General features: G+C 32.9%; 1 protein-coding gene across 2 annotated transcripts in view; it reads left to right on the plus strand.

Annotated features, from left to right (window-relative positions):
* Positions 1-18,432, plus strand: part of mgl (low-density lipoprotein receptor-related protein megalin) — a 425,733-nt gene that overhangs the window by 262,167 nt on the left and 145,134 nt on the right. For both annotated transcript variants that reach the window (XM_089252561.1, XM_089252562.1), the window contains 7 exons: positions 3,367-3,591; positions 8,203-8,385; positions 9,778-10,085; positions 12,162-12,387; positions 14,643-14,780; positions 16,066-16,221; positions 16,612-16,849. In XM_089252561.1, the coding sequence (XP_089108687.1) occupies positions 3,367-3,591; positions 8,203-8,385; positions 9,778-10,085; positions 12,162-12,387; positions 14,643-14,780; positions 16,066-16,221; positions 16,612-16,849 (1,474 nt within the window). The remainder of the gene's footprint in view (positions 1-3,366; positions 3,592-8,202; positions 8,386-9,777; positions 10,086-12,161; positions 12,388-14,642; positions 14,781-16,065; positions 16,222-16,611; positions 16,850-18,432) is intronic.

The following is an 18,432-nucleotide window of genomic DNA, read 5'->3' on the forward strand; positions in this document are numbered from 1 at the left end:
AACTAAAGTGTTTGTTAAGGAAACAGATATTTTCTGGATATTATGCTGAGATGAACTTGGAAAGAAAAATCATCTTGTCTCTGATGGGCCATTTATCTAAGTGTTTATTCTCCAATTTAATGATTGTTTCCTTACTTTAATATATTGAATTCATGATTTTTTCTTTTTAAACTACAAGGAAGATAATAGTTTTGTTTTTCAAATTTCAATATTTTTCATTGGCTAATTTTATGAACCTAGGAAAAAACAGCAGATGTCAAATATGAAATCTTTCTTAAGGATGGGGGAGATGTGTCACCTCCTTGTACTAATATGCATCTATAAAAGAATATAATTATTTTAATTTTATCTTTCAAGTGGATAGATGTATGATCGATATCATTTGAAATTGATAGACTAGAATATCATAATGTTGGAAAACCAGTATTTGTTCTGGAAGGAAAAGTCATATGTAACCAAACTCTTTTGCTTCTATAATCACGTGGCTGAGGTTTGGTAAAAAGCACAAATGTTAACATTGTTTACCTTGGTTTTCAGAAGGCATTTGATCGGGTCCAACATTGTAAAGTCTTGAATCATTTATATGAGATGGAGATTGGGGGTAACTTATTGAAGTGGATAGAATCATGATTGTGAGATAGGTCGCAGCAGGTTATAGTGAGCAGGGAATTTTCTGATTGGACAGGTGTTAAAAAGGGAGTCCTTGAAGGAAGAATCCTTGGACCAATTATTTTTCTTTTTTTTTTGATAAGCTCAATCAGGGTATCAATGGGATTGTGAGAAAATTTGCAGATGACGTGAAGCTTATGGGGGTAGTCAGGAATCAAACTGATAGGGAAAGGTTAAGATGGACTTCAATATGATTGCTGCATATGGAGTATGCCTTTCAGTGCTGACAAGTGCATGGTTGCTCATTTTGGTTTGAACAACCCAAGTTTCACTTACGAGGGGAAATGGTTTTTATTCCGAATGCAACTAGAATCACCAATGTAGGTATTCTTATTGATGAGCGGCTTAGGTTTTCTAAACACTGTTCAGCAGTGGTCAAAAACCAAATAGAATGCCCAGTTTCATTCTTAAAAGGTCTCTTTGCGTTCTCCTGAAGTGATTCTTCCAATTTTCTGGGGCTTAGTTTGTTGTGATTGAAGTATACTGTAAGGTTTTGGAGACCAAAAATACTTACAGAGGCACATTGACCTGGTCATGGGGGTGCAGAAAAGAGCCATGCATGCTGTTGATGGCACACAGGGCTTAAACTATGATGAGAGACTTGATATTTTACATCGAAAGAGCGTAGGTTGCAAGGGGATATTATTGAGGTATTTTCAACGGATGGATAGGATTGACCATGAGTTATTAATACACTACTTCGTTCTGTAATAAAGTTGTGGATAAATTAAATAGCTTACCTCAGGGGTCGCATCAATTCTAACTCAATTGATGCGTTTAAACCTAAATATGATGAACATATAGATTGAGAAGCTATCCATACTTAAATAAGATTTTAAAAAATTTTATCGGCAGTGTATTATATTTTACATAATTATTGGGTTTTATTGCTCTTATTGGGTTACTGTGTTTTTTATATAGTTTAGATATATTTGACATCCATATTTTTATAAGCATATTTTTTCAGCCACCTTATTGAGTATGTTGCCTGTTGTGGTCTTTGTATTTGCATTTTATCTCTGTTTTTATTTTTATTTCACTCAGTGTTATTGCTATAAAAAATTGCATATTTCCAATCATTGAGTAGGACCATATGTCAAAAAATAAGATACAGGAAATTACTTCTTTCAACCTGCTTACTGTACTGTTAGCACCCTGCCCATAAAAAGTGGCTCTATCCTATTGATGTGAAAAAGTAGAAATATGGAAAGTGGTTCATATGCAAAAATTTTATATTGCCATTTAATGCTCTGCTTCAGAATAAGGGGATTCAAAAATGAAAAAAAAAAGATTCTTTATGTTAAAAAGTAAAAATTTCAATTTTATGTTGACAAAATCTCAGCTAGCTCCTAAAAATACATTAAATTCTTTTTGTTATTATTTTTCTAAAATTGTGCCAATTTCTACCAGTTAGCTATAGTATTGTGACAAATTCATATATCATTATAACAGAATGAGAGAGTTCAAGAGAAGGCAAGCATCAAACTAGCAAAGGGTTGTTGTTGATACTTATGTATTGATCACTATGAGTGTTGAGAGGCAACCTTTGGGCTGAATTAGAAGGAATACAGTTACAAGCTCGCAATTCAGGCTTGTACCAAAGCATCATGAGGGAGCAAATAATAAGCATCTAATATCGGGAAGAATCTGAAAATTATAAGGAATATGTGAAATTCACCCTGAAGGGGCTCATAGTTATTTTCGCTCTGGTTACCTCATCTGTGGTAGTTCTGGATCCATGAAATTAACAACAGGTTTCAGAGCCAATTAATAGATAATTGAGATGAATGTCAGTAAACTTAGAGTTCTACAAATTTTTACTGTGTTTATCTTCCTGCCTTATGTAGTACCACCAAAGCACAAAAGTATTACTTCATAGAATGAAAATGGCAGAAAAAGCAACACAGAACGACATTCCTATGATGGTTTCTGCACACATGAGCAACATTCTCTCTAATTTTTTTTATTTTGCCTGCACTTATTTATTTTTTCAGTGTGCAGTAAATTAATCTGTAAAATGGACCAATATAGTATATGTTTAGTAGTTATGCTTGCATGGGAAGCATTTTAATTTGCATGGACACCTCAGCAGAGATGGTTTAGAAGAAAATGTTTCATGTAGGTGTGGTAGGAGCATTGACACGAAGGAAATATTTAGGGGTGGGGAGGTCTACGGTTACCAGCCATTCATATATACAATCTGCAAGGGCAATCCACACAGACATGCAACATTTGGAGGGATTAATTTTAATATTCATGAATCACTTAGGGCATCAATGATTTCAAAATTGCATAGGGAATAAGGTGAAGTAGTCTGATCCTCAAGGTTCCAGTGCCAATGGAATGCTGTATATAAATGAACTTTCAATTTAAAATAAAAAAAAATTTTTTTTTTTTAATTGGGATTTGATTTTATTGTCGGGGGAGAGGGGTGCAGTAGTGCCCACCATTCACGCTTAAGCGCAATATCACAATGTTCATCACTACTAAGAAACTTCATGGCAATGTTGCATGTCTGTTTTAGTTTATGAGGACTAGAAGGGCATAGAAGGACAGAGAGGGAAAAAAATTATAACTTCATTTAAAGCTAGAGTAACGATTTTTATGAAAAATTTTGATTCAAGTACATTTTTCTCATAAATAATAAATATTATGAATAATATATTTGTTATTATAATATTGTCTAATTAAAATTAGCCACTGAGAATCATCCATGCCGAAAGAATAATGGAATGTGCCAGCAGTTATGTATTCCTCTTGGAAACAATAAACGACGGTGTATGTGTGGTACAGGCTTTCAAACTGAGAGTGAAACAGCTTGTGGTGCATATTCCTCATTTGCGGTGATATCTGAGCTAGAAAAGGCAAGAGGCTTTAGTTTAGATGATCATAGCGAAGCCATGGTTCCTATTTCTGGTCCAGGTAAGGTTTGTCTAAGTTATAAAAGGATATATATTTTTCTTACATAGAGAACATACAATCATTGAAATTGTCAAGTGAAAGAATTGTATTGAAAAGTATTGTATGTTTTTAGCAAATGGAGTGAAATTTAGAAAAATTTATGAAAATAAATAAAACAGAGTGGATTTAAAATTTAAAAACAAAGTGAATTGAAATTTTTTTTTCAGTTTTATCACACAGGATTGTTATTAATAATTATGTTATCATGTGTATTATTAGAATGAGTCAATAAATGTATGGAAACTAAAAATTTATAAAAAAAATAAAACAGAGTGGATTTAAAATTTGAAAACAAAGTGAATTGAAAATAATTTTTCAGTTTTATCACACAGGATTGTTATTAATAATTATGTAATCATGTGTATTATTAGAATGAGTCAATAAATGTATGGAAACTAAGAAAATGTAACAACTCAGTGTAAATAAAATTATGGTCCCGCTCAGTATATCAAAAGCTATAAAACAAAAGAAGCTTCTCAAGAGAACTCTTTGTTTGGATAGATTAAAAAATATTATTTAATAATTATGAAATATTATTCATTAAGAGCTGGAGTCTTCTCAGCCTCTCTCTCTCCTCTAGGAGGTTGATAGGGCTTGTAGGATCTAGGCTTACTGCCATCTAAGGAAGATTGAATAGAATAAATTTGATTGAAATAAAGTTCACATTACAAGCACTATTTATTAAATTCACTCTCAGACTAACAAATAAGTTAAAAGTTGTCAAGAGCCAGCAAAGCTGCTTGGCTGTTGGATAAGATAAAGATAGATTAATTATAGACTTTCTCAGGGATTAGTATTTCAGCTAGTATAGCTATGGGAAGAACAGTACTGTAGCATAGAAGACCAAGTTTTTCTACTTCCATGTATTTTTTTCACATCTACTTCAGTGAATATAAGAATGAAGTCAATGTCATCTTTCTTCTCCGGAGATGGAGGATAGAATTTTACTAGCATTCAAAGGGATGGTGAATCAAAACTTTTTTCATTGGGCTGTGGATAAATCACTGATAACCTGATTGATCCACAGCAGAGCCAGATGCAGTGTCACTTTTATTAATGCCAGTGCAATTATAGCCTCAATTTCAAAAATTTCTGGACCACAAAGAAGATCACGTTAGACTTAGACATGGGAGTGGGTGGTTCCATGAAACCTAGTACTGCGACCTGTGGTCTAGTTCACTATACCTCAGTAGAGCTGAAGAGCAAAGATCTGATGGGAATATACTGAAACTACCAGTTATATGTAGAATACATTTCACATTCTCAAAAAAGTGATCAGTTGTTTCTTTCTTATAATAAATAACCTCTACAGGTTGGGTCACTACTAACTCCTATAACATTAGGATTCCTTTAAAGTGCACGGTGACCAGTAAGTAGACCAGCGGCTCTTCGAATATCATTTATGCTGTGCTTCATCAGCTCCTTCTGCCTAAAACTAAGATGGTCAAAATTTATCTCTTTTGCCTATTGCTGACCTTTAATGTTCAACCGATTTTGATACTGATTTTTCCTGAATGAGTTTAAATCAGTATTAATAATTTCACATGAAATGCCTAAAGCTGGTTTAGAACAAAGAGAGTCTTTTAACCCCCTTCTAGTCAGCTTGTTAGCCAGTGCCCGAGTGGCATGGTGGTAAGATATTCATCTACCATCGTGAAGGTTGTTGTCTGGGTCCCGGGTTCGAACCCAAGGGAGGATATAGATAAGATATTTCCCCTAACGAACTCGAGGCGACCACCGATAGACAGCGCCTTCACTTCCAACCCATCTCATTAATGGCAGTAAATTGCAATATAGCGATATGGCCAGAGTTGGTGTTTGGTGAAGTAGTAGCTTGTTAGCCAATTCATTCATAAGGTATCTTAATGACCAGTTCCAAGCAAAGAGTGACTGTTGCTATTGGATAGATTACAGAATACTGTGTAATACTCCCATAGAACATGAGAAATTATTTCAGACTTATGAAGAGTCATTGGAGCAGCCTGACTACCAGGGTATTAAAATAAATCATCTACTAAAACCTTCATCTATGCATATTCTATAATGCATGAGCATTGCGAAGATTTTAGTCTGACAAACAGTGGTATAGTCACCTAAAGAATATGATAACTATAAAATTAAATTAACCTCTTCCCGTAAAAGGTAAGATACCTCTGCCTAGACTGAATGGAAGAAATAAATTTGAGTTTTCCCCTCCCTTTTTTTACTCATTGAGATACTTCATTGGTGAAGTATGAACAGGAAATATTTAAAATTATTATTATTTCTTTAACTCATCATAATTGTTTTTATTTTCTCCCTTGCTATAATTTGGCAAGCAAAAAAAAAATATCACATAAAGCATCACATTTATTAGGGATGGTGGGCTGGGGTGTAGTGAAAGAAGGGAAAATTTGCTCCAGTCATTTTTTTCATAAATGTTAACTAAGATATCAGTTTAAAAAATGTATCATTGGTGCTTCAACTATGTATCTGTTCAAATTTGTTACCAAAAGCCGGTACCCAAAGGGGTTAATTCTGCTCCAGTATATGCTAGCAAAAATGTAAATGAAAAGTTAACAAGCAAAAGGAAATTTCCTATGGACCACTCCTTTTTGGCTTAGAACCAACATTCTTTCCTTGAAATGAACAATCAAGAGAAAATTTTTCTGATATCATACTCACTATGATAATAAAATGGTAATTAGAATGATGTGCAACGTCTGAAGCATGTGTTCAATGTCTGAAACATGAAATTGACTGATATATATATCATAGCTGCCAAGTCTCCCGAATTTTAGCTTCATCGCTCGATCTCCCGAAAAGTTCTTAAATCTCCCGAATTTTTACGAAAATCACAAAAATCCCTAATTGTCCCTAAAAATTCCCTACTTCATTAAAAAAAATCCCCACTTATGAAAACAATCCCTAAGGAATTTCTTGTGGGGCATATTTTTTTCCCTTTCAAAATGACGTCACACGTCGTAAATGGGGAAATTCCCTTTTTAAGGAAGTTCTACAAACCCTCTGATGGTAACAAGAAAGTTGTTTGTCTTATCGTGCAGGGAAATGGCTTAGCAGCCAATAGTCCTGGATAATAATTGAAGATTATGGTGATGCACATGTGGTCAAAATTTCTTTTGTTGAAGTTACGTACGTGCGATATAAAAAAGCATGAATAATGATAAGCAAAAACATATTTAATCAATTTTAAAGATACTTATTCCGATGAATTTCCTTTCATCAAACGTTCCAGAAGAGGGCTGACTTTTCCTTTTTGTACAAGTTGTGTTACGGACATAAACATCGGTCATGGAAAGACTGCCATCAACAGTCGTGAAGTGAAAAAAAAACATCAAGCAAGTGTCACAAAAAGTCAGTGTTCTTCAAAAATTGACGGTGTTTTCCTTCATCTTCCGATGATTTTGGGGTCATTCGCGCAGAATGTTTGTTCACAGTGTTTCTGATTGAACACAATATTTATTTTTACATCATTGAAGTTTTGGCCTCCGATTTCACTTGTTTTTTGCGTAGGAATTTTATTCCCAAGGGTTTAACTTCCATGTGTGTAAAATCCCTATTTTAATTTGACTTCAGTTTTTGAGTAAGGATTTTATTCCCTACGCTTTAACTTTTATGTTTGGAAAATCCCTATTTTATTTGGAAAAATCCCTATTGTATTTATTAGTGAGTGGTTTTAGCATAAAATACGGGTTTGCGCAAAAATCTCCCGAATTTTCATTTTCAAAAGTTGGCAGCTATGATATATATATATGTGGTTTTCACATACACTATTTGTGTAGGATGAGTACATTTTAGATTACATGCCTATAATTGTTACTATATGAACTTATTGAACAAAAGAAGCATAGCTTTTTAGTTCAAATCACAGGTACCAATATTTCTGCTGAGGAAGCATATTTAGAAAATTGTGAAGTTATTTTTACGTAAACACAAAAAACGTTGTCTCCATATAAAAAGAAATGTGTATATTAATATAATGAATTTTTTCCATAAATCAACTTATATAACTATTCAGCCTCTTTAATTATTTTACTAATAATATGACCATTTTCAATTCTATTTATACATGAATGGTATTATTAATCATCTGTCATGTGCAGTATTGATTATAACACCTTCAGCTGTAACTAATCCCTCAGATTAACACTTAAAAATCCACTTCAAGGGGTTGAAAATTGACTGAAACATTCAATACCATTTGAATTTTGTGTTAGACATTATACTGTGATAATTGAAATCATAAAATTTGAATTAGCTGTTGCGGGTCACATGTAATCCTGGGGAAAACAAACCAAAAAAACTTGCCATGCTTTGTCTCACAGATTGTACACACGTGTATGCAACCTGGATGGAGGGTTAGAGAATTACTAACCAAATTGCTAGAACAAACATGTTAGTGACAGTTTTTTTGAATTAGAGCAAAAGAAAAAAAATTAGAGCAAATAATGCATGTTGAATTTTTTTTATGTTGTGATTTTACAATTTAAGTATACATCAACGTCAAAAAATTTAATTTGTAGCACTGAAAATTTTGTATAATTTGACAAACTTATCTAATTTTTGTCCTAGGTCATAACATCTTACATTTAGACATCCATTACGAAGACAGTCACATATATTGGGTTGAATTTAATCAAGGAGAAAAGAATGGAATATATCGAATCAAACCTGATGGCACTGAACTGATGCATGTCATTTCTGATGGAATTGGGAGCAATGGTATAAGAGGATTAGCAGTAGACTGGATTGCTGGTATATATATGTTTTTGTACAAAATGAAATATTTTCTTTATCCCTTTCTTCATCTCAATAGTATTTTTAGAAGCCACAAAGAGGGCCGGACTTGGACAGATTCAAAGGGTGAGATCACATTTGGTTGCAATATAGTAAAGATGGTAAAACCAGATTTTAATATATTGATTAGACATTACATTATAGCCTATTTATTTATAGATGTGTCGTAACAAAAATACACATTGCCATAAAAATTTGCGCACAGAGAAAGAGTTGTCCAAGTGGAACAAAATTTTATATATGTGAGAACAACGTTGTAAAAGAATCATTTGTTACAGGAAAAACTACAAATGCATAATAGAGTAGAGCTTTAATACACACTTTGAATGGGGTGAGAATCACCCCGTTTGTGTATAGTGAAGTTTAGGGGGACAAATGTTCACCTCTGGCCTCCCACCTATGCCAATAATACAATTTTTTTTACTGAGTGGTGAGAAGATACAGGACGAAAAGTAGGTGAACAGAGGTGTCCTAGGTGCCACACCAGAGATGTGCAAATTTCACACTTTAACCTGTCTTTCAATAGAAATAGGAATAATTACCTTTTAGATAAAACAATATACTAGAGAAAAAACGATGTGTATAGACTTATTGAACAAAAGAAGCTTAGCAAAATTAGAAAAGGGCCGTGGCCAGATGCGTTTCAGAACTGTATGAAGTATTAGTCATAAAGTTAAAGAATCAAATTTTTCAATACGACTTTTTTGTCTGGAACAGCGAGTAACTTCCGCTAAAAGGAGTATTTTCACTATCTTCCAATTTTTTCTTTGCTACTGATAAAGGAACTTCATACAGTTTCAAAACGTGTCTAGCCATGTTTCCTTTTTCCAATTTTCTACACATGCTTTTTTTCCCCTAGTACTTTCCCCTTACTTTCCTTCAATATTACAAGGAGGCGCAAAATACGTACTTGTCCTGGCTAACCCAGCATCTTGTTGTGGCCTTCGGAGGAGGCTTCTCTCTGTATCCACCTATAGTAGTGACATCAACATTGTGCATCCCTCCCAATCCTAAAAGTCCAGCTCCACTCATGAGAGTCTGTCCTTCAATATTACAAGGAGGCGCAAAATACGTACTTGTCCTGGCTGACCCAGCATCTTGTTGTGGCCTTCGGAGGAGGCTTCTCTCTGTATCCACCTATAGTAGTGACATCAACATTGTGCATCCCTCCCAATCCTAAAAGTCCAGCTCCACTCATGAGAGTCTGTCAGAGTTATTGGTTTGATTAATGACTAATTTGGTAATGAAACTGAAAAATATCTTTGAATGCACGACGTTGTTTTTTTATTTCATAGCTTTTTACCTTATTCTTATTGTATTCACAAGCATGATTTTTTTTTCATTTATTAGGTAACCTGTATTTTACAAATGTCTTTCCACATGAAACTTTTATTGAAGTTTCCTGGCTAAATGGTTCCATGAGAATGGTTTTATTAAAAACTACCACTGATGCACCAAGGGAAATTGCTGTAAACCCTGTGAAACGGTTCTTGTATTGGATTGATTATGGACAATATCCTAAAATTGAAAAAGCTTACCTAGATGGTACAAATCGAACACCTATTGTTGTCACAGACATCACTAGTCCAAGAGACCTCACAATTGATATTGAAACTCACGATGTATATTGGGTTGACTCAAGACAAGATGCTGTGCAAGTATGTGTCATTTGATTTGAATTAACAGTTTTTTGCTTGAAAATAATGAAAACTTTAATGACATGATATTGATGATCAAACTAAATTGTTTTAAATTAATTTAGTTAATTCAGTTTAATGGCATAAAATGTTTGCCTTTTGCAGCTAAATTTGATATTGATATTATCATTTGCTGGGAAGCCTAGCATAATTCAATATATTCATCCATATCAGGCTGAAAGATTATCCTCACAATATTTGAAACCAGGAGAATTAACCCTTTCTCTCAATAAGAGGCCTGCTGACAGTTATATTTTAATAAATTTTCCCCCTTATATGGTGAACCTTCTTTCAGTAAAAAAGTATACAGCTCTCATGTATACTTTTTACTGATCACAATAATTTTAGCTTTATTTAGTGAATAATATAACATAATTATGCTTTAGTTGTTTAAAATATTAAAGTTTATAAACTTCTTTAGCTGAAAAAATTCACATGTTGTTTATTGTCAGTTTTTTAATTGAAAAGTTTTTTTATCTATCTATATTCATGCACTTATTAGAAATATTGGGAGGGCTGAGAATTATTGGGGAAGGGGGAGCCTCAAACCTGAAATTTACATAGGTTACTATGGAGATGGTGGCAAATATTGTGTCAAGATACAATATTGCGCCCATTGAACAAGGAAAATATTTCATTGTATCATCAATTAACTAGAGCTAAAAACAGAAGAAACCTGTTTCAGTCATCAAAAAAAAGATCACATGATTGAAAGTGCAGTCAAATTTAATTATAAGGACCTTGGTTATATTGGTAGGACTTTGGTTTGGCTGTAACATCAATAATTGAGGTCCCATAGAGAAAAAACAAATCGCTTTTGCTTCCACTCTTATGGCGTTTTCCCAAGAAATTTTTATAATTAGAACTATAATTGAGACAACATTTGTCTTTTATTTTGCTGATGCTTAATGCTGAAAAAAATTTTTTTTACATGTTTCATGCTCTTACTTACTCCTTATTGACATCACCCATATAGAAACATTATTGGATTTTTCTGTAATTTTGCTCTTCTGGACTTTTCTTATTGAAACATGTCCTATTTTCTCAACAAATTTTTCAATGAAGTTTACTTTAATTCTTAATTTTTGCTAGAATTGGGGAATGTAGCCGATTTGCAGAATTTATAAAGAATGAAAAAATGGATATGAATATAAATATTTATCTTACATATGTGTAATGTTAAATTTTTTTTACCATGAGATACATTTGAAATCACTGCAGATTTTTTGTATCAGCATATTTCTCTTCAAGGGTTGTTTATATGCAATATTTGGTTATTTTTCCTACAATTGGCAACATTTTTGGCAAGAATTGAGAATGTCTCACATATATGATCTCAATCTCCCGTATTTTTCTTGATCACCCAACTCATAATGTATGTTGTGGGAAATAGCAACTTTATGCACAGCATTTGATCTCACCTATTAGATCTATGTTTTTTATTAAAAAAATATTATCCTCAGTTGTATCAATAGCCCGGCTATAACAACAAATTTCAAGAAATCTTTGATGTCATTACATTAAAGTCAAAAGATTTTTTTTCTTTGTAATCTTATTTCTAAGATTTTTTTTTGTCCTTTTTCCTAGATTGTTTTTCTTATCCCTTTTCCTAGATTGTTTTTCTTATCCCTTTTCCTAGATTTTTTTCTTATCCCTTTTCCTAGATTTTTTTCCTTATCATTTTTCCTATACATTTTCCCCTCTCAAATCTTTATGCTAGGGGGAAAAAATCAATACCAATGTGGGTATTTGTGTGTTTGTGATCACTGAAAATATATATTGTGTATCATTAGAAATTTCCAATTTCTAAAAGTTGAATTAGAGTAAAAAAAACCTAATGCTGCATTCATAGAAAATAAGGTGTGCATTAAAGTAAAAGATTGAACACATGTATTAAAGTAAACATTATTGTAATATTCTCTAATTAAGTGAAGTTTTGGCATTAAAAGTCACAAACAGTAAGTATAAAAGGTGTGTAATGCAAAGTACTGTCTATTAAACTAATCTGTTTTCTGATGTCAGAATTTTTTTTTTTAGCGTGTCACATACAATGGTGGACGTCGTCAGTATGTTTATAAAAACTTGCCAAATCCAATGGGTGTTGCAATACATGTTTCAAAGATTTATTGGGTTGACAGAAATCTTAGAACAATATTTAGAGCAGACAAATATCCCAACAACAATACCAGGCCAGAATCTATCAAGTCAGACATGGATACATTGAGAGATATTGTGATCTTTGATAAAAAAAATCAACCATCCAGTAAGCTCATTTTAAATTTCTAATCATCATTTGAAGTTGTCATGCTTTAATTATATTCTCATATCCAAACAAATTGAAAAAAGAGATTTACTTTTTAACATATTTTATTGCTGTATGCAAGGCAATTCAATAATTCCCGTGGCTGCAGTTTACTGGTGAACCACTTATCCTAGAGGCATACTTCCAGTTAGGAAAAGTATCCAAATAGTGTGTAGACATTAAATATGCCATTCGTAGTGCAAGGGGTTGCATAGTTATTAAAATAAAATAAATTGACTTTTTTATATAGACAATCTCTCCTAAAAAACTAAAAACTAATTATTGAGTTGTTGCCCTGTAGGCCAACAAAAACATTCCACATTTCTGAAAGCAATATTCAATGAAATATTTGAATTTAAAAATTGGTGAAAAGTTGGGAAATTACAGCATAATGAACTTGTCTGTTAGTTTATGCAGTTCTTTCCGATCTTTTCTCAAATTTTTGAATTCAAATATACAAGTACAAAAGACACAACAGACAAATAGGTGGCTGAGAAAAAATTCCCATAAAAAATATGGATGCCCATTTTATACAGCAGTCTCAAATGGTTGATCAGTCTACACCATTCTAGAGAATTTTACCCCAAAAGTTGCAATCGTTCAGGATAAGAGAGGTCCCAGAGAATGAGCAGGCACTTCATGAAATGCATTTAGGTTTTTTCAATTAATTTGATGTGGCCAATCAAATAAGGGTTCCACACTGGTTATGTGTGCTCGAGAATCGGTTGAACAAAAGTGTCGAAGGCACACATCAGATTCACACTGTCACACTTTGAATAGCACCTTCTTATCATGTAAGAAACGGAGTTGCTTTTGCTCTTGATTTTTCTTATATGGCTGGACAATGAAAGGCTCTGATCTATGCCAATGCCTAGTTCAGAGTGTATGGCTATTGCTTTCATTACAGAATTATTTAGAAATTATTGGCATTTCCATATCAAGAGACGATCACATGCCAATTGAAAGTTATAGGCAAACTGAAAATCTTCTATGATCTGGAAAAATTTCAAATCATCTGCATATACATAGCAAAGTGTGGAAAGCAGAGAAAGTGATGTCATATGTGAATGTGAGAAACATTAGCTGACCTAACACCGAGTCCTGTACGATTCCATTAGTTACAATCCTACTACTGGATAGTGTATGACCCACTTTGACTTGCTGGTATCTGGTTGAAAATAAGGCGCATAATATACAAATTACTTTATCAGGAAGTCCTAAGTAACTTAATTTTGCAAACAGAGCTTATCTTTTTAGCTTGTCAAACGCTCTCTCGAAGTCAACATAAATCACACCTACTGATTTGTTAAGATCCAATGCGGTGGCCCCATACATTCAAGCACTCAATCATTTGGATAGTTGGTGATATTCCTGGAATGAATCCGAACTGTTCTTTTGGGATGATATTTTTTATTTTGGAAGAACTCTGAGATAGGGAAATACAGGCACCTTTCAAACATTTTGCAAACCACACTTGTTAAAGATATTAGACGGTAGTTGCATGGGTCGGATGAGCAACCTTTCTTCTCGAAGACAGGAATTATATGAGCATGCCACCATATATCGGGAACTAGACCACTGTCAGAACAGCATTAGAAGAACTTGGATAGAAAGGTGCTCACTGAAATTCCAGTGTCTTTCAAAAACTAGGTAGAGATATCATCAGGACCAGAAGCTGAGCTTGGCTGAAGACTCTCTATGATCTGGCATATCTTGTGCTGGTGGAACATGTCCAGGAATAAAGGGTGGTCATCCTCTAGATTAGACATATCAGGTAGTGAAAAAGCCAAATCTTCAACATAGTATTTGAGCAAAGTATCAAACAGTAGGTCTTAAAAATAAAATAGTTAAATTTTATATTCTGTATGAGCTAAAACAAATAAGCAGAATCATTGTTCGTATCTGAAAAAGGCTTCACATTCTGGTGTTTTCTAGGCATGCACAGTGTTCTGACAATTTTTATTCTCAGCAAAATTAACAGAATACCAAATTTAATAAATTATGATACTATCAAATGCTGGGGTATGACTGAACAATTATAAGCAATTATTTTTAAAGGAAAATAATAAGAATTTTACAACTTCATCATATTATTTTTCATGTGTAATTGTCGCATTGACAATTTCTAAAGATATGAGAATATAAAATGGCACACAAATCTTTTTGTATAGAATTATTTTAAAATAACTCATATTTTTACATTCAACACTTCTTAGGTGCATCACCATGTTCTTCAAAGTTGCAGAGTCAGTGTGAACAACTATGTTTTGCTCTGCCTGAAAACAGTACAGGAAATCCATGGAGGTGTGCTTGTGCATCTGGTATTCTTCTATCTGATCAGAAAAGATGTGGGGGTACGTTGTTTTTCATGCATGGAAACTCTGAATTTTATTTTAACCAGCACCTAAATAATGATTGGGAGAGGAATCTAATAATTTGAATTCTTATATGAATGCCTTAACATAAAAATTCCAATCAATTAAAAGCGTTTGCTTCTTCTATTAAACCAAAGAATTTCATTTTCCACCTTCATTGCATATGGTATGTACTTTTTACTTTACAGTGTGGATGGGCTGTCTGGAAAGTCTGTTTACTACCCACAAGGGCATATACATGAATGGGTTGAATTATTCATGATTTAATGAGAATTCATGAAGGATTTGTTGACCTGTAAAGTTTCTTGGGGAAGTGACCTGAGCTGCTACATTCCAGTACTGTATTTAAATAAATTTTCAATTCTAATTGTTTTAAACAATCACAAAATTACAGTTTGAGGGTTTTTTTTGATTGGCCAAGTTTATGTTGGGTTGGGGGGGGGGGTGCTTGAAGGTTGGCATTTCTGGAACCCAAAATATTTAGAGGGCACCTTTTTAATTTTTTTTTCCAAACCTGGATTGCAATGCATTAAAATGATCATGTCTAAGCAGATGCAACAACCAGCACCTAAATAATGATTGGGAGAGGAATCTAAAAATTTGAATTCTTATATGAACGCCTTAACATAAAAATTCCAATCAATTAAAAATATTTGCTTCTTCTATTAAACCAAAAGAAATTCATTCCAGTAAAATTTTAAGAAAAGTTTGCAGTGATATTATTGGTACAAATCCTTGATTTTTGCAACAATTTTCGCTTCTCTTAAGGCTTAGTTCAGCAGTTGAAAAGTGGGAAAAATGAAAAAAAATTTTTATTGTTATTGTTTCAGCAAATTTTTCTGTCCATCATTATATGAATAAAATTTATTTTGATATAATAGAGAGAGACAAAAATGTTTTACAAACTGATATTTGTATGTTAGAACAATTTTGTTTTATATATCCTTCCCATCCTCAATAGTTAATTTACGTGCTGCCGTTTTTTTGCATATAAATAGACATAACAATTTCACCATACCATTATCTAAGTTGTATAGCTGTACCTCTCTCCTTCACATGTTATTTCAGGTTAAAAAAACTTTCCCATGTACTTTTGTATACTTAGCAGTTTGATCTGTTTATAACAAAATTGAAAGGATAAAAATATTTGTTATGGCAGACTTTGCATGTCTGTGTTTGAATTAAAAAGGCGGATGTGTAGCCAGAATTAAACATTGCTTGTATGATACATAATTTTCATTAATATGAGCTTATTTTTTTACAGATATTGATGAGTATCTAATTTTCACTACACGGCGAGAAATAAGAAGCTTGCATATGGATCCACTCATTACAAGTGTACCATTTGCTCCAAAAAGCAACCTTTCAAATGTTGTTGGTTTGGATTTTGATTATCATGACAAACGTCTTCTTTTTACTCGTAAGATTTACTTTATTTAAAATTTTTTAATGTTGCTCTATATTTTACGCAAAATATGTCGTGATGCAACCTTTTCACAACTTTTCTCAGTTACAAAAGAAGCAAGCATATCTTCTAAATAGAATTTGATTCTTGTTAAAAGGATTGTGTCTTTTTTGCTGTTTGCCTTTTTCGTTAGTTTTATTTCTACATCTTAGAATGTGTTGAATGCTTAAGAGAACAATCAAACAAATTAATTTATTCAAATTGGATTTTCATTTGATACCAAAAACATTTTTAAGAAATATTTTTAATGTTTTTTATTTAAAAAATGATTGAAATTATGATTTTAAATGGATGTACTTCTCTTCAAATGTTTCTTATCTGGTTGTTTTTCCTTCTTTGTAACAGAAATTCGACCCGATGGAAGTATTTCATCTGTCAGTCTGATGGATTTGAAAAACATTACTGTTATTTTGAATAAAGGAATAAATCCTGAAGGCATTGCTTATGATTGGACAACACAAAGAATCTATTGGACAGATTCTGGAAACCGAAGCATATATGCTATGGATTTGGATGGATCTAATATCATAATGATTACTAGGGTTGAAAGACCCAGAGCTATCATACTGGATCCTTGTGAAGGGTATGAATCACCTGAAAATTTTCATTGCTTTCAAAACTTTATATTTGATTCCCACTATGATAAACTTTCCATTATAGCGATCATTTCATTGCAACGAACCACACAATAAGTCTAAAATATTTTCCTATTCACCAGTGTGTAACTCTCCCACCCCTCCCACTACCATTTCTCTGGGTTGGGGTTTCCTCAGAAACCAGATAGAGAAGGAAAAATATGTTCAAAAAGAAAAATTCTAATCATGACATGCTGACTAATAGGTATACCTAATAGTGTGATAATTACAATTTTTGCTCCAGATTCCTTATTGTAAATATGTTTATATGAAATATCATTGTTTGTTATTTTCACATAAATTAATAAATTTTTGGATACACCCATCCTTTGGGAATGCTTCAATATCTCTCTGAGATAGGAAGTGGAGTGTGTTGACTCCTTCAATGTTCAATGCCTAATAGGCATTTATAAAGATTCATAAGAGTAGGCATAACGAAGTAAGTACATGTATAACAAAAATGACTACACGAGGACCCTTCCACAGTGGCCATGGTTACGTTACACCCCCCTCCACCAACAGCCCTGTTTTTTCCTAACAATGGAAAAAGTTTTTCCTCCCTGAAAGGAGAAAAAACCTGCCCAAAAAAGCCTGAAATATACAATATTAATAAATACTGCATGAAATACATTCAAAACCCGCATGAAATACACTAACATGAAATATACACTTAGGGTCCTGCTCTACTACTATCTAAAATCTCAGCAAAATATCTCAAACTGACACATTAAATCCCAATAATAAAACTCACCCCCCCCCCAAAATACATGAAATAAAACTATCCCCTCCAAAAAACATGAAATAGAATTTTTCCCCCCCAAAATACATGATATATACACAATAATTTTGACAGGCATTCCTTCCCCACTTAAAAGATTGCAGAATTGGAGAAAAAGTCTTTGTGACTTACATTTATACATTTCTGTATGTTTAAAAATGACTAGAAAAAAACTGAAAAAAAAATTAATTCATGGAAATTTCTTTTTTGATCAAAGAAAAATTAACTTCAAATTTACAAGTGGAAATTCAACATTTTTTTCCGCAAGATGAATTGAGATTGGTTGAACCCCCAAAAATTAATGTAACATTAAAACCCACTAGATCCCAGACAAGCTCCCAAATTAAAGTACCATTAAAGTACATTACCGGTTATTATTATTTTTTTTTTTTTGCTTCTTAACAGTAAATCATCAGCAGACGGCAGTAAAGAATGACAATTTTTTCCCATTTGAATCATTTACTAACAAAATTAGTTTTAAAGTTTACAACTAAGCCATTTTAAGAGTGAACAACATAATGCAATAAATTTTCTTTTAAAGTTAAAAATACCACAAATATATTAGAATGCTCTCACCCAATCAGTCCGATGGGACACCCTTTAAGATGTCCTTTATCACAGAAACCACTGCTTTATTAATCAATTGAGTGTACAGTTCAAGTGGTTAATGATCTCCTAGCAATGTGAGTCCCACAAGAACAGCACTGAGAGAAAGTCCAGAGAAGATGTAGTGACGTTTTGGCCTTCCTCAGC

Source organism: Pholcus phalangioides, unplaced genomic scaffold (genome assembly GCF_987345545.1).
Source record: "Pholcus phalangioides strain wild (caught in Gottingen) unplaced genomic scaffold, Ppha-v1.0 ptg000029l_1, whole genome shotgun sequence".
In the NCBI taxonomy this organism is placed as follows: Eukaryota; Metazoa; Arthropoda; class Arachnida; order Araneae; family Pholcidae; genus Pholcus; species Pholcus phalangioides.